At 39.0% G+C, this 16,469-nt stretch overlaps 1 protein-coding gene across 3 annotated transcripts in view; it reads right to left on the minus strand.

Annotated features, from left to right (window-relative positions):
* PDSS2 (decaprenyl diphosphate synthase subunit 2) overlaps positions 1-16,469 on the minus strand; it is a 293,765-nt gene that overhangs the window by 50,893 nt on the left and 226,403 nt on the right. For all 3 annotated transcript variants that reach the window (XR_006717454.1, XR_006717453.1, XM_045499185.1), the window contains exon 7: positions 4,138-4,170. Coding sequence is in view for 1 of the 3 variants with exons in the window: in XM_045499185.1 (XP_045355141.1) it covers positions 4,138-4,170 (33 nt within the window). In the remaining 2 variants the exon portion in view is untranslated. The remainder of the gene's footprint in view (positions 1-4,137; positions 4,171-16,469) is intronic.

The following is a 16,469-nucleotide window of genomic DNA, read 5'->3' on the forward strand; positions in this document are numbered from 1 at the left end:
CAGACGTTTGTAGATGTTTTTCTAAGCAAGAGTAGTCAACATATTCGTTTTCTTTCAGACATATATATGTTACCATAGCAAACCAAGCATCAATGTGGTCCGAGAAGCTTCTCCACCAGTCCCAACCCATACCCATAAATTCCTACAATTCAATAGGTGGCACTCTTCCCTCTAGCACTGCACCGAATCAGCTGCACTTAACTGTGGGGCCAGAAGCCTGGGGAACGTGGAATAGTCTTGAGAAATACACACCCAGGGTTGCAGACCAACCACTGTAATTAGGATCCACACAGCATTGCATATAGGGGCTTAACTGTTAGCACTGGCTTTCTGCATCATGATTCACTTCTGGTAATTATATTCTGTCTAATAAGACTTCTCCTGAAGTTTTAACTAGGTAAGTAAGACGTTCTTGTTTTTCTATTTTAGAAGCTACTGGGTACCATCGCCTTTCGGTTACTCAGCTCCCAGCCTTGCCCAGACCCCAGGTGGATGAGTTCCAGCAGCAGGAAGGGCACTCCCATGACTGTCTTAACCACCGTACAGAGGCAGGAGAGACAAAATGAATTAATGGTTGTCAAGTGCTTTGATATCTTAAGATGAAAGGCATTGTAGTACCGTGAAGCATTCATATCCAGACTCTATCGCAACAGGAACTCAATTAAAAAGTAATTAAATTTCTCATCTGAGGGTTTGAGTACAGACCACTGTTTTGCTGAATGTGACAGTCTCAATATCCAGCTGAAACTGATTTTGAAATGATCACCTCTTCCTTTGATTCCTCGCCATTCTGAGACTGACAAAATTTGGGAGCTGGCCTATAAGGCCACAAAGCACATAGCCAAAATAATCTCCTATGGTCCTCAAAACCTGACTTTTCAGATAAAATTTGGCTTTTGGGTAAATACTCACCGCTTGGAAATAACAAAATTTCCAGCAACAAACACATTTCATGATGGTCTCCAAAAATGGCTCCTGAGTTTTTCAAATGTAGAGTTACAGATAAACCCAAGGGCAGACCTAAGCTGCTAAGCATGGTGCCTGCATCAGTCAGCATGAGCACCATGCCCATGCAAAACAGAGATGCCTAGACTGTGGGTCATGACATGTGTTACTAAGGGCCCATGGTACACTGTGTAAGAGACAATATCACAAGCTACACCCTGCAGATATCTGCCCCATACCTGCTAGAGATGGACATAACCTTTTTTTCCCATGTCACTTGTGTTTAGGTCTGTGGAAGGATGATAAGCCTAGATGAATTGCTTAGATCAAGCTATGGCCCTTAAATGTCAGAACCGCACCACATATTCCCGAGGGGTGGGGTTCTGTTTACTGGCACAAGAAATATGATCACTACACACTTGTGAAGGCCACCATCGGACTACCGAACATTGAGATGGACTATGTGGCATAGTCAACATACTCTTTTTTTTCCTTTTTGAATGTTTTCAAAAATTTATTTGGTGGGGGGGAGAGGGAGAGAATCCCAAGCAGGTTCCGCACTGTCATTGCAGAGCCTGACATGTGCCTCGATCTCACGAACTGTGAGATCACGACCTCAGCCAAAATCAAGAGTTGAATGCTTAACTGACTAAGCCACCCAGGTGCCCCTGTAGTCAATATATTCTTAAAATGGCTCCGTGAAGTCTACAATCCTCAATTCCAGACCTCCCAGAACCTCCTGCACTTCTAAATTTTTTTTTTTTCAACGTTTATTTATTTTTGGGACAGAGAGAGACAGAGCATGAACGGGGGAGGGGCAGAGAAAGAGGGAGACACAGAATCGGAAACAGGCTCCAGGCTCTGAGCCATCAGCCCAGAGCCTGACGCGGGGCTCGAACTCACGGACCGCGAGATCGTGACCTGGCTGAAGTTGGACGCTTAACGGACTGCGCCACCCAGGCACCCCAGAACCTCCTGCACTTCTAGAATAATACTAATGCAACTCATGTGCATATACTTGACAAGCCCTCCTGTACCTAAAGCCTATGCGGGTACAAATGATGCGACCATGAATAAGGTGCCTTCAGAGCTCTTACATTCCAATGGAAGAAAAAAACCAGGAGCAAGAAACTAAATGAAAATAATAATTTTAGATTATGATAAATGTTAAGAAGGAAAAATAGAGCAAAGGGGGAGGGGCTACTTTGGATAGGGAGGTCTGAGTCAAGGAAGCATGTGATGGCACAGCCTACATCAGCCTTGTTCATGGTGGCAGTCAGCACTAATACAGTGCTTTGCACATATTAAATATCCAATAACTGGTGGTTGAGTGGATAAAGTAGATGAAGGAATGAATGTGGACCTCAGGTATATAAGAATGCCCCCCACTGCCCAAGAAGAATATTTTCTCTCAAATTTGGAATTGACCTAAAGAATAAACCAGCACTATTCTAAAACTGCTTGCTTTATACAAAGGAAAGTGAAGAAAGACCAGAGAGGTTAAGGGTTCTTAGATTTTACAGTGAGTTGGTGGCTGAGCCACCGCTGGGTCCAGGAGTGTCCTTCTATCCATGCACCGTATTTTTTCCTTTTTTCTAAGCTCTTCAATTGTCATGTGCTTCTGCAATAAGAAACCCTGAAGGAGTTCTAGGAGTCAAAAATAAGCATCAAGGATCAACAGTTATTCTATTGCTAAATCGTGTTGACTTTTCCCTTACTTTTTTGTTCATAAGTTAGCTTTCCTTTACCCTAACACAGTGAAATCCCAGCCTTTATCTCCAAGCTAGTTTATTACGACCTTCCCAAACAATCTTTTTAACTCTGTTGATACCTGTAACATTTGTCAAAAGCATCTTTTCTCTCTGATTGATATAAGAAAACCTATACCAGATTTTCTCCTGCAATGGACTTCTTATGTCTTCTATTTTCTTACTCACGGCTTCACTCGCTCATTCACTTACCCATTTACTTCCTCCCTATCTCCTTCAGCACTATTTACCATGTGCCAATCACTGTGTTAAGCACCAAGTATATAAAGACAAATATGACACTGTCCCTGCCCTCCAAGAGCTCGCAGTCTATGGTCTGTCTCATAAATGGGTCATTATAATATTACAGAGTAAGTACAATGACTGAGAGATGTACCGTGTATTAAAGCACGAAGGAAAGCAATAGTTTGTGAGACAGAGAAAAGAAGGGACTACATCTCGGTCAAGGCAAAGAGAGGACAGGCGTGGAGCCATGGGTGTGCACCTCAGGGCTGCCAGGAGAGCACAAGGTTCTGGATCGGCCCTGAAAGATCACCATGGGTTTCAGCTGTCCCACTGCAAGCAGAGCCCTTACACCTCGTATTTCTTCCTCCTTGTCTTTGGGGTGCAGGTGTGCTCACACCCTGGATATTCCTGATGGTGGCATAAGCCAGATGGTTAGCATGTTTCTTTAGCCAAGCAGCTGTATGCATCCCACACACCTGCTAAAACGTTCCATTTGTCCCTGAGGGGAAAACCAAGTGTGACCCAAATGTGTTCAGAGGCTTCCACTGGTGCACTGAAATCTGAACTCCCACAGCACTTTTTAAACAAGGCTATGTATCAGAATGATCTCGGAGCCTTTTTCCAAATACTTCCATCCTGCCCCTGCCCTGCTCTCCCCGCCAGGGGATTTTGATCTTGGTGAAAGAGGGTGTGATGTTGTGGTAACCTAGGCATATGTGTTTTCAAAAGCTCCACAGATGATGTGAAAACTACTACCTTTAGGAGTCTGAGTCTGCTGTGTATGGTGCCTCTCAGGTATTATCTGATGATGCTAAAAGCTGTTTTGCATCCAGAGGCCAAAGGCATCTTTCTAGCAATGGTTAGTTATCTTATCCAGTATATTTTTCTTCCTAGTACTTACCACCACATGACATTATACTATGTATCCATTTAGTTGTTGCCTCCCACACTGCATTGTATATGTCTCAAAAGGAAAACACTTCATTTGGCTCACTGTTATAGTCTCAACACTTAACACAATGTCTGGAGTGAAGTAGTCACTCAATAAATACACTTACCTGCTAATATCTATTACCTAACAGGGAATGTCCCTCAGCTCCGAATGTGATGATTCTTTTTTGACCTTTTGATCATAAACAAAAGCCAAACAACAGATTGAAATGTAGAAAACTGTGTAGTATGTATAAAATCTACTTACCTTAGCATAGTCTAATCTTCCCTTCTCTTGAGCCTGAAGTAGAAAGAGGGGGAAATTAATTTGTTAGTTCTTTAAAAATTAGGTAGTGCTTTTAAAACTTACTTCTCCAAGAATAAAAACCAACTCTCTCTCCCTTGGTCCCCCATCATTTATCTTTCTATGTATCTACATAGTTGTATCTCTATGCAACTATACACGTATAACACTTTCAAGCATATTGAAAAGTTGAAAGAACTGCACAGTGAGCACATATATACACTCTATCTAGACAGGACAGTAGCAGACATCATGACTCTTCACCTCGCCATGTTTCAGCACACAAGTCTTATAAGCATAGGGTGTCTTGTACATAACCACATGACTACTATCACATTTTATTTTTTTTTAACGTTTGTTTATTTTTGAGGGACGGGGAGGGGCAGACAGACAGTGGGACAGAGGATCCGAAGCAGGCTCTATGCTGACAGCAGAGAGCCTGATGTGAGGCTCGAACTCATGAACTGTGAGATCATGACCTGAGCTGAAGTTGGACACTTAACCGACTGAGCCACCCATGCGCCCTTGTTATCACATTTTAAAAACAATTCCATATTATCTAACATACAATCCATATTCAAAATTTTCCTATTGTCCCAAGAATATCCTTTATAGCTTTCTCCACCCAACCAAAATTAAACAAGATTCACACATTACATATGGTTTCTACATCTCTGGTTAGCCTTTTAAATCTAGACTAGACCCTCCCCATATTTTAAGAAATGAAAAGAAAAACCATTAACTTTTTTTCCATGCATATCATTGACTTTTTGAAGAGACCAGGGCAGCTGTCTTATAAAATGTCTTTTTGGATTTGTCATATTGTTTCTTCGATGTGTCATTTAATTTATCCCTGTTTTGCTCTCAAACTGAAAGTTGGGTCTGAAAAAGCTTGTTTAAACATTTCTGGCAAGAGCACTTTATATAGGAAATTACGTACTTAATATTGCATCAATTCAGGAGGCACAAAATGTCAGGCTGTCCCACTCGTAGTAATGCTATAAATTTGATCACTGGGTTGAGGTGGTGACTATCAGATGGTTTCACTGTAACGACATGTTTCCTCCCGTATAATCAGTTTGTAATCTGTGGGGTCAGTTTCTCCTCCACTTCCTTTGGCATAATTTTTTATCATGTTGTATTATGTTGAAAGATCCCCAGCTCGACCTCCCACCCCATCAGGGATGAGGACAAAGAAAAAGGTGGAGTTGAAAAATATATCCTATATGGGGTTGTATTTAAAAAATATTTTTAGTTATAAAAAATTTAAAGTGAATACATACTCAAATGTTTCATGTATAAAATCCTAACATGACAGAGATAACCAATGTTATTAACCTTTGTCGATATGCCAACTCAGTTTTTGTAGACTTCATTACAAACTTCTCTCGCCACCTCTGCACAGAATAAGAATCCTTCAATTTGCAAATAGGTTAGGTCCTGAGTCCAAAATGACACTATACAGATAATGAAGGTGGGCAGATTACTTTAATGAGATTAAAGAAGATTTATAACATTGGCCCTGACTTTTCTTGCTTCTTTACAGTCCTTTAAAAAAATTTATACAAAGATGCTTGCATTTTGTTTTTCTTGTTTTCATAATAAGCAACTTAGAAGAAGACACTGCTCATGCATAGCTTTTGGCCCCATCACAAACCACTGTAAGTGAAAATGGGGACTTGAATGTTTTCTATGACACTAAAGGCCCCTGCAATCAATGTACTATGAAGAAGAATTTGGGGTTTTCAATCTGCTCTTGAAATTTTTTAGGGATGAACTAAGTAGAGTCAGAATGTAGTCCTGAGATGCATTAGATCATAAGGAATAGGAGTCAGTTCTTGCAGAAATTTAGAAACTAGGTTTCTTCTTTCTGCTCAGATATTTTACATTTACTTGTGTTTCCATGGACATATTCTCCCCAAATGTTTTGCCTATGTTGAAAATCCCTCTTTCTCCACCGTAACATCTACGGTTTACAGAGAACCCTTGAGCACGTCTGTCCAGGGCACTCATGACCCAGCTACTAAATTTTGTTGCTGTGCAAATATCAACCGGCCTTGATCCAAGGAACAATCCATAGCTTGCGACTACAATTTCAGCAGCAGCATTTCACAGTTTTCCTTAGTCTTTAAGTTCTCAAACTTCCAGCTGTCCCTTGAATTCATTTTAGGTTAAGAGATCTCTGACACTGAGGCTGATCCTATGGTCACATGCTTTCTACCTTTTCAATTGTTCACCCTTTTTCATGCCTCTTGCTGATTAGTATAGATGGCTCAAGTATGGTACTTTTCAAATGATGCACAAACTGTGGGAGCTCCACAGAATTGTTCCTCTTGTCAAACAACCCATTCCTGCAACAAATTTGCCATTTTCTCACTACTTTCAGTTGTGGTCCTATTCCAACCGGCTCATCATTCTGTGTCTTTCAATATTCTTATCTTTCAGTGTTTCACAAAAAGAGTACGTTACAAGTGTTAAAAGTGGTATTTGTTGGAAGTTAGGAAGCTGAGGAGCTTCTGTATCTTGAGATTGCAAGGTAAAGTGCAGAGAAATGATACAATTTACGATGACTTAGGGTGGACTTTTCCTTTTGAAAGTAGTGAGCCACTTTTCAGTTTGTCTCATTAAAAAAAAAAAAAGAAAAGAAAAATCAACAGCCATTTCCTTACGTAGGAAGAGTGACCATTAACGCTGGTTACAGATAACATTATAGTGATCCTATCAGAAATTTCTGTACAACCATTTTTCTCATACTTTGATTATAAACTATCTTAGAGAATTCTATTATTTTGAAGTCCTTGGGCTTTATCAATCACAAGTTACCTTCAAACTCTGTCATTTCATGGTGTATTCCTGGCTTGGTTACCACTCTTTGAGCCAGAAAAGATACACTCTGCTGGGGATGGTAGCACAGGAACGCCATGTATGTCATCCATATCTGTTCAGGATCAGCTCCTAAATGGTTTGAGAGCTGGGAGATCAGAAGGCTACATAAAATGACGGCACGATTACTGCAGCCATTTACAACCTGAATAGGCGTTAGCTGTTGATATGTGGCTCACCTGAATGTCCTTTTTATTTTATTACAACAAACATTTCAGTTCTGTGAAACCACTTCATCCTGGACTGCTTAGTAAGCTTGTACAGAAAGCACCAGTTATCTGATAAGATAAATATTATAAATATTTAAGTCTTTATAGGATTTACAATATGTATTTCTAGCTGTTGCTGTGTGTTAGTATCTACGTAGGTCATATACGCACCTAAGAGGACACATTCTAATACACTTTTTTTTTTCCACAAGATGCTTTGAGAGCTTATGAAAACACAGCACATTAGAAACTGATGGAAATGAGATTTAATCCCCTATACAAGTAACATTTCTCATTACATTTTACCTATTCTATTTCTTTTTGCAAAATAGTTAATTTGGGAGAGGCTATAGTTTCTCTTTCACCTGATGGCTCATTCACTAAATAATTATCCATTGTGTGACTACTATGTGTTGGGCACTGCACTGGAGATGAAGCCATGAACAGAACAGATAAAAATCTCTGCCCTCGTGGAGCTTCTATTCCAGGGGTTACATAGTCTTGTTTTGGTTAGGCTTCACATACAATCTCCCTCTAGAACTTAGGTTCTATGAGAGGAGAGCAAAGTTCTCTCCTGCTCACAACTGTATTCCATGTTTAGATCAGTACTAGTATAGAGCACATGTGGCCAATAATATCTGGTGAATGGATGCATACGTGGATAAATGCTTTTTTCTTTATATGTGTTGGTTATGTACGGTCTATTTAGGAAACCTAAGAAGCAAAGTTCATTATACCCACTTCTATTTCTAGAAAAGCTGGGTGTTTCAATTCACAGCACCAGTATGTAGTTAATATGGAACCATCAGCTGATGTTTGGCAACTAATTTTTACCCGTATTTTCATTTTAGTGCTCAACTTCTATTTATAAGTATACCTAGAAGGGGAATCTAGAAAATAACTTCAAAGAATTCAAGAAAATCAAACAACAAAAGGATAGAACAGAGAAGAATGATCTAGGAGCCTTCCCATAGACATAGCGGTTTAGTGTAATTAAGCATCTCAACCTGAGGGGCACCTGTGTGGCTCAGTCGGTTAAGCATCTTGACTTCGGCCTAGGTCATGATCTCACCATTCCGGAGTTCAAGTCCCGCTTTGGGCTCTGTGCTGACAGCTCAGAGCCTGTAGTCTGCTTCAGATTCTGTGTCTCCCTCTCTTCCTCTGTCCCTCCCCTACTTGCACTCTGTCTCTCTCTCTCTCTCACAAAAATATATACACATTAAAAAAAAAAAACCAAAACGTGCCTCAACGTTGAAAGCAGTGTGTTGAACTGAAAAGCGCCTGGAACGGAAACCTCAGGACAATCCAAGATGCATACCTCAAAGCTTACGGTGTTAAGTAGGCCTTGCTATGGAGGAAAGCAAGTGGCCTAATATATTTTATTTTATTTAAAATTTTTTAATGTTTTTATTCTATTTTTGAGAGAGAGAGAGTGAGTGAGTGGGGGAGGGACAGAGAGAGAGGGAGATACAGAATCCGAAGCAGGCTCCAGGTTCTGAGCTGTCAGCACAGAGCCTGACACAGGGCTTGAATTCATGGGACTGTGAGATCATAACCTTAGCTGAAGTCAGACACTTTAGCCAGCTGAGCCACCCAGGCGCCCTGCAAGTGCCCTAGTATCTTAACGGTGACCACTCCAAAAAGCACTGTGACCTCCCGGGAAGAGGCGTGTACTGGGTGTCAGAAAATATGGTTTTTAGCACACGATACATGAATATGTCTAATAATTTTGAAATTTAAAAATTTTGGGTCTTCATTTTCTTATTTGTAAAGTAAGTACTAGACTGGACCACATGTTCCCAAATGTTGGGCTCTCACAAACGCTGCACTGGCTGTTGGAATCACCTGACTAGTTTGTTAAAAATGCACATCCTCAGTACTCTGGTCCTGAGTTTCTGACTCATTTGAAGATCACTGGTTTGGACCATGTCTAACGTCCTTTTCAATTTATGCTCCTGTATGCATTCATGTTTACTTCAAAGGCTAAAAAAGAACAACTATAAAAACTCCTTAAGTCTCAAGGAGAATGGAGTGCTAGAACTTTCCCCTCTTTTTCTGACATCTGCCACTTATCATGTATATTTGTAGCAGAGCAAGATATTATTAAAATAACTTTCTCACTGGGGCCCAAAATAGGCTGATATAAAATAAATTCCAGACTGTATTTCAACAGCCAGCAGTCCTGAACCTCTTCCTACCACACTGTTCATCTCCAGAAGCCACTGTAAATTCTACCATACACGGCAATTCTCTGAGGGCTTCATTACTACGGTCTTTAAAAGGGATTCACTCATCTTTTTGCCTCCTGTAGGTGTGCTTCTTGTCAATCCAGGTCATGAGAAAAGAAAGTAATTTTTCCCAGTCTTTAGCAGTTCACAGAGAATGTGTGGTTTGAACCTTGTTTTATCTTAAAAAAAAAAAAGTGAAAACAGACAAGATAGTGTGCCAGTGCTCATGACACCAGAGGCCTCCTCAGACAGCTACAGTGAGCACTGTAAAACAATATTCTGTACAAAAGCAAAAAAAAAAAAAAAAAAAAAAAAAAAAGCCAGTATTCTGAGCGAGAGGATGCACAGAGGGATTAATTCCAAAGGTTTATATACCAGTCTCTGCAGACCAAAGGCAGATAGATCCCCTGTTGGTAAGTAATGGATGTACAATGTGGTCTTTTACTTTAAGAAACAAATGGCTTTCTTATAAGTCAGGTAACAAAGAAGGATTGAATGACATAAATGAGCTGTTTCCAATTTTCAACTACTGTTATCTGGACTTGAAAGCTGGATATGGAGAAACCTTTTTCTAAAAGTAGAAAACTAATATTCCACAGCAGGGAGTCCAGAAATTGTTAGAGACTGATCATCTCTACTTATCATGTTATTCTTCCTGAATGCTAGCAGCTATATTTAGGAACAACAGTCGTTTTTAAAGAAATTCTCTTTTTAAAACTTCAAGGAAAACTACCTTCCTCCTCAAACTTTTTTTTTTTTTTCTCCTCAAACTTTTTAGTGTAAAAAACATCATGAACACCCATCTGCTCTCCACTACATTAACCAATTGCTAACATTTTGTCCTCTTTGCTTTCTCTTTGGACAATCATTTGCTGATTATTTGAGAGTAAGTTATAGACATCCTGTCTCATCCCTGAATACGTCGGCAACAACAATGTTCTCCTACAAAACCAACAAACCGTTATTACATCCAACAAGTTTAACGTTTCTTAAAGTGGTTAAGAAGTCGATATTCAAAGGTTTCCAGTTCAACCAATAGTGTTGTTTAGAACGGTTTGTTCCAAAATCAAATTAAAAATCATGGATTCTCTTTGGATGTCATGGCTTTTAAGTCTCTTCTAATCTGCAAGTGTCCCCATACCACACCTTTTCTTTCATAATAGTGACATTTTTTAAGAGTCCAGGTCAGTTGCCCTGGAGAATGTCCCTTATCCTGGATTTGTCTGATTGTTTCCTCATGATTAGATTAAAATTAAAAAAAATTTTTTTTGGCAACACAACTACATAAATGATGCTGTATACTTCTCTATTATATCAGGAGTCATACAATAATGATACAGTTTGTGTCATTATTGGTGAAACTAAGTTTGTTCACTGCTTCCCTTTGTATTTAATGAGTAATCTGTGGGGTACTTTGAATCCATGTGAATATTCAGTTCTCTTCTAACCATCCATCCAATTGGTTTAAGCCATCACCCATTAATAATCCTTGTGTGAATAAAAGATTACATTGGTGGCTGTGAAAAAAAAATGACATTTTAAAGGTCTCTTGCCTTGGCACTGGCAGGAATATCATTTGGTTCCTTTAGAGAAGACAGGTTTTATTGAAAATAAACTCTCTGTACATCTGTATTGGTACAAAGAGGTAGAGTTTAGTATATACGTGAAAAGGCTTATTGAGGAACAGAGGAAGAGAGGAAGGGTAGGACCCCCATCGTCATCCTGCAACGGTATGGGTAGACTGTATGAGGATTTAGAAAGCTCACAAATCAGAAATCTATTAGATCTGCTAGCCCCAAAGTTGAAGCAGTTGATTTTTGGTTTGGTAGGAGAAGCAGGGCTTGTATCAACCCAACTTTCCAGTTACAAAGAAAGAAACAGGGCAGGCCTCTTTGTTATTTTGATTATTCTTGTCTATTAATAAGATAGCACAAAGGCATCTGTAAGGAAATCAATACCATTTAGAACTAGATTTCTCAGGTACCTGATGTTACCATCTCTTTCACCTAGGAAAGCTAAATTTTGGAGAGAAATGTGAATGTCCCCGGATGAGATTTCTTGTATTCTCTTCCTTTGGTTAACTGGGAAAAGAGGAAGCAACAGATAGGTGCGTAGATGGCTATGGTGTCCAATTAAAAAAAAGAGGAGGGGCTTGTATTATCTACATAACAAATTTCTCTTTATTCAGAAGTCTTGTCCATCTTTTTTTCTTGCTGTGCTCCCTTGGAATCTGGAAGAGACATGAAATTTAAAATTGCACACACACACAAAATCTGCCCAGATTGCAGAAAGGCCATGAGTAAATAAAAAAGGCTGAAAATGGAACTGAGTTGTTTCCTCCAGTGGCCAGGTTCCAAGATGATGGTCACCAATCTTGATGGCGCACCTCAAGCTCATGATGTCAAAAACCAAATTTATACCACTTTTTTCACTTAACTTGCCTATTAATGGCACAATTCTTCCTCTAATCCAAGTTCAAAATCATGATTTTGGCCTCTGACTGCCCCTGTCCAGTACACACCTGCCAGCTTCTCCCTATCATATTAGTCTTCAGGCCCTTATACATTTTCTCTCTGAAATGAGTTAAAAAAATTAATGTTTATTTTTGAGAGACAGAGAGAAAGAGAGAGAGAGAGAGAGAGAGAGGGAGAGAGAGAGAGAGTGGAGGGGGGGCAGAGAGTGAGGGAGATACAGAATCCAATGCAGGCTCCAGGCTCTGGGCTGTTAGCACAGAGCCTGACGCAGGGATTGAACTCATGAACTGTGAGATCATGACCTGAGCCGAAGTTGGACGCTTAACTGACTGAGCTACCCAGGTGCCTCTGAAATGAGATTTTTTAAAAAAAATTTTACTGTAAGTAATCTCTATACCCAACATGGGGCTTGAACTCACAACCCTAAGATCAAGAGATGTATGCTCTCCTGACTGAGCCAGCTAGGAGCTCCTCTCTGAAGTGAGTTTTACACCTATCCTCCTTACCTTCCCATTCTTTTTGCCAATGCTCTGACTGGGATTTCTCCCCTGCACGGATCAACAGGTTCCCCAAAACTTCCTATCTCTTTCTCTCTAGTATCTCCTTGCTCCTTTCATCCTATATGATATAGCCAGACATACCTCCCTAAAACACATTTCAGACCTTGGTACTATGTGATTCAAAAACTGTCAATGTCTGCTCCATGACCTGAATCAAGTTCACTTTCTGCAAGCAAACATCCACAGTCTTTTTTTTTTTTCAATTGAAGTAAAAATTCATATAACAAAAATTGCATCATTTTAACTATTTTAAAGAGTATATTTAATTCAGGGGCACTTTAGCACATTCAGAATGTCGTACACCCATCACCTCTATCTAGTTTCAGAACATTTTTGTCATGTTGTAGCACATAATACTTCATGCCTTTTTACCGCTAGATAATATGCCATTGTATGGACATACTCCATTTTGTTTATCCATTCATCATTTGATGGACCTAGGCTGTTTCCACTTCTTGGTTATTGTAAACATTGCTAATCTGAATATTCAAGTATATGTTTTTGTTTGAACCAAAGCCTTTAAATATAGGTATTGTGTAGTATTTTGGAGTAATTCTTTGCCTATCTCTTACTATCTTATATTTTTCACATTTAAGCTAAACTATAATACTTTTATTTCTTTGAATACAATGCACTTGCCTATCTACATCTCTTTTTTATGGCTTCTGTTGCCTTGAAAGCCTCTCATTCCCACCTTTGCTGTTAAGATCTTCTTCTTCAAGGACCCTCTCAGAGATCACTTATTTTACAAATCCTTTCTTGACTTTCCTCTGTGCTCTCTAAATGACGACACTACACTATTCCCATCATTACACAAACTATTTGTGTGTTTTTTCTTATCTCCTCTTTATAAGGCAATAGACCTTTAGGCAACATACTGATGTATCTCCTGTAGTCAAGCCCTTTGTTTTTCCTGAAGTCTAGCAGAAAAACTTAAGACATATTGTAATTCAGGAGATATCTAGAGCCATTGCAGAGTCTTTGTGGTCTCATATACAGTCCTTTCAAATGCCTACATTGTACACCCTCTGCAGTAGAGGATGTCATTATTATTCCTTTTGAAAAAACTCAAAGTAAGTTAAGCAATTAGAGAATATCAGGTAGCATTAAGGAAGAGTCTCTGAATGTGCATTGTCTCTTTTGTTTAAGAATATACATGTGTTATGTTCATGTACACCAGCCTTGACTAGCAATTTTTGCTTCACGTTTTGAATAAGTAGTAATAGTAGGATACCTACAGATAAGTGAGTTACAGCTTAGCATTGGTAAAATGTAGTTCACTTAAATAGTTTATGGCTGGTTATGACAGTGTCAGAATGTCACAAGCCTAAGTGACATTTCAGTACTTTCAGAAATAGCCAGGAAAATATAATCATAATTCCTATCTCTTCAGTGTCTTATAATGGCAGCAGAAAACTAGAAAGATCATTAAAAATAAAGCTTGCTGACCTGCAATGGCCTCTGGACTCCCCCAGAGAGTCAGAGCTCTGTTGTTCTCTGAAGGGTTCTACTTTCTTTTATTAGGGATCAAAATGATAACTGAGTAATGACTTCACCTCCCTAGGGTGAATCACCCATTCACTCAGTATTTTTACCTGATCATTATTTTTCAGCAGCTATAAATTTAAATTTAAAATTAAGGTAGAATTTAGTATGGAAACATTGCTCAACAAATATTTTTCAGCCGTTTCAGATCTGGCCTGGTGCTTCTAACCGCCTCTTATAAAAGGGTATGTGTGCGTGGTGTGTGTGTGTGTGTGTGTGTGTGTGTGTGTGTGTGTGTGTGCACCTGTCTGCCTATTGGTGTGATGGATGACAGCTACCTAATCTTAAGACTTTGGGAGTTGAAGAGGAGGTAGCAGGGCCTGATACAAAAAATTCCAGAAGTTTCTTCTTCCTGGCTTTACAATGATATTGAATGGGCACTAAGGGGTATGTGATCTCTTCTTCACTTCTCTGTCTAGTCATTAATTCTCACTCTCCCCAAGCAGGAAATCAAAAGGGTAGACGGGACACAAACCTGTCTGAGTACAGCAGGAAAGTAATTTTACATGTGATATTAAGAAATCATAGGTGACTTCCATCATTGGGAGCAAGACTTTTCTATTTCTCAGTGTCAAAACTAGTATTAAGCGTCTAATAGAGATTAATATTTTTCTTATAATGCATCTCTTGCCTAAGAGACCTATTTCTTAGATTTATTTGAGAGCTGAAAGGGACCTCAGGAATGATCTAGTTCAACAGCATCCTTTGACATTAAATAATAATAAGGACATGAAAGAATGTGATTAAGTTTATACAGATGCTAGCAGAGTCCAAATTAGAATCCAGGTCTTCCAAAACCTTCACCTATGGGCCATTTCTGCTATACCAACTTGACTTTTTCTACTTAACAATACAGGGCTGCCATCAAATAGCCTAACTCTGTGAAGACCATACAACACATACTTTTTGACAAATACTAACTGGATGACTATTTCAAGTAATTCATTATGGCAGATGAATTCACTGTTATCCTTAGGGATCTTGAAATAAAATTCAAAACTTGGGGAGGAGGGGCCCCTGGGTGGCTTAGTTGGTAAAGTGTTTGGCTTCAGCTCAGGTCATGATCTCGCCATCAGTGAGTTCGAGCCCTGCTTTGGAGCCTGGAGCCTGCTTCAGATTCTGTGTCTCCCTCTTTCTCTGCCCCTCCCCGACTCACACTCTGTCTCTCAAAAATGAATAAAGGTTAAAAAAATTAAAAAAACAAAAAAACCTGGGGAGGAAAGGATCACAAAAAATGCAGTGGAGACAAATAATCATGAAAAACTGTGAAGAGAGTACTAGAACTAATTTCAGGATTAATAAGCAACCTCCTTGAGATTTAGGATAGAATGTCTCTCTTGAGTATTATGCTAATTTTGTCCCCTAACTCTGTGTAGGAGGCATTCACAGAACAAGATTGTTATCTTATAGAGCTTTATATAAACATGAATATTATAATTTAGAAGATTAAAATAAACTCAACCAAGGAGTCTTTAATCTGAGGAATGTATCCCCTTGCATGACAAAAACTAACTTCTTATTTCTTATTTGTTTCAGATGAATTAATCTCTTCACCAGTGATCCTGTACATAACTCGAACATGGAGAAGGGTCTGAAGTCACTCGGAGCAAACCACAGCAGCCTGGAAGGTCCTTGAGATGGGCAATAGACTGCCAGTCTTTCTTAAAGGATGAAGATCTAGATAGCATCACAGGGAACCTAGGCTGAAGGACAGGATGTCACCTGCTCACAGCCATCATCCTGGCAGGATTTACTGACCTCTGGACAAGATATATTTTATTTATTTGAGTTACTGGCTAAAGCACTGGCTATTTGGAAAGGATATCCCTTTGAAAATGTAAAGTCAAGTTGGAGATAATGATTTGGGAGTATTTCACCAGCTGTTTAGGAAATCCTGGATTCTCATGTTGTCTACATTTACGACTTTGTATGCTTGCAAAGAAACTAAAAGTTAAATATGTCCCTCTTCTGTGAAGCTTCTTTAAAATTCAGATCTCTGCTACATATATATATATATATATATATATATATATATATATATATATATATATATATATATATGTAAATAGCCCAGGGAGAGTTGGTAGCTTCCATTCAACATATTTAGCTGGATCTTTTCAACCAAAATGTAAATCTGCAATGTATTCTAATGTAACCCAATTAGAGCTACTAACACCATCTGTATATATATTTTTGGTTCAGCTGTCAAAAAACACACAAATACACCCCAGTAATACAATATTGAATAGTTGTAGGATATTCATTGTACTATACTTCATTTAATTCTTTTTACTATTTTTAAATGAATCAAGTTTCACTTTTTTCCTTTTAGAATTAGAATTTTAGTGCATATTCTAATATGTAAGTCTTTGTTCACATCTGATATTTTTTGAGGCA

Source organism: Leopardus geoffroyi, chromosome B2 (assembly GCF_018350155.1).
Source record: "Leopardus geoffroyi isolate Oge1 chromosome B2, O.geoffroyi_Oge1_pat1.0, whole genome shotgun sequence".
Taxonomy (NCBI): domain Eukaryota; kingdom Metazoa; phylum Chordata; class Mammalia; order Carnivora; family Felidae; genus Leopardus; species Leopardus geoffroyi.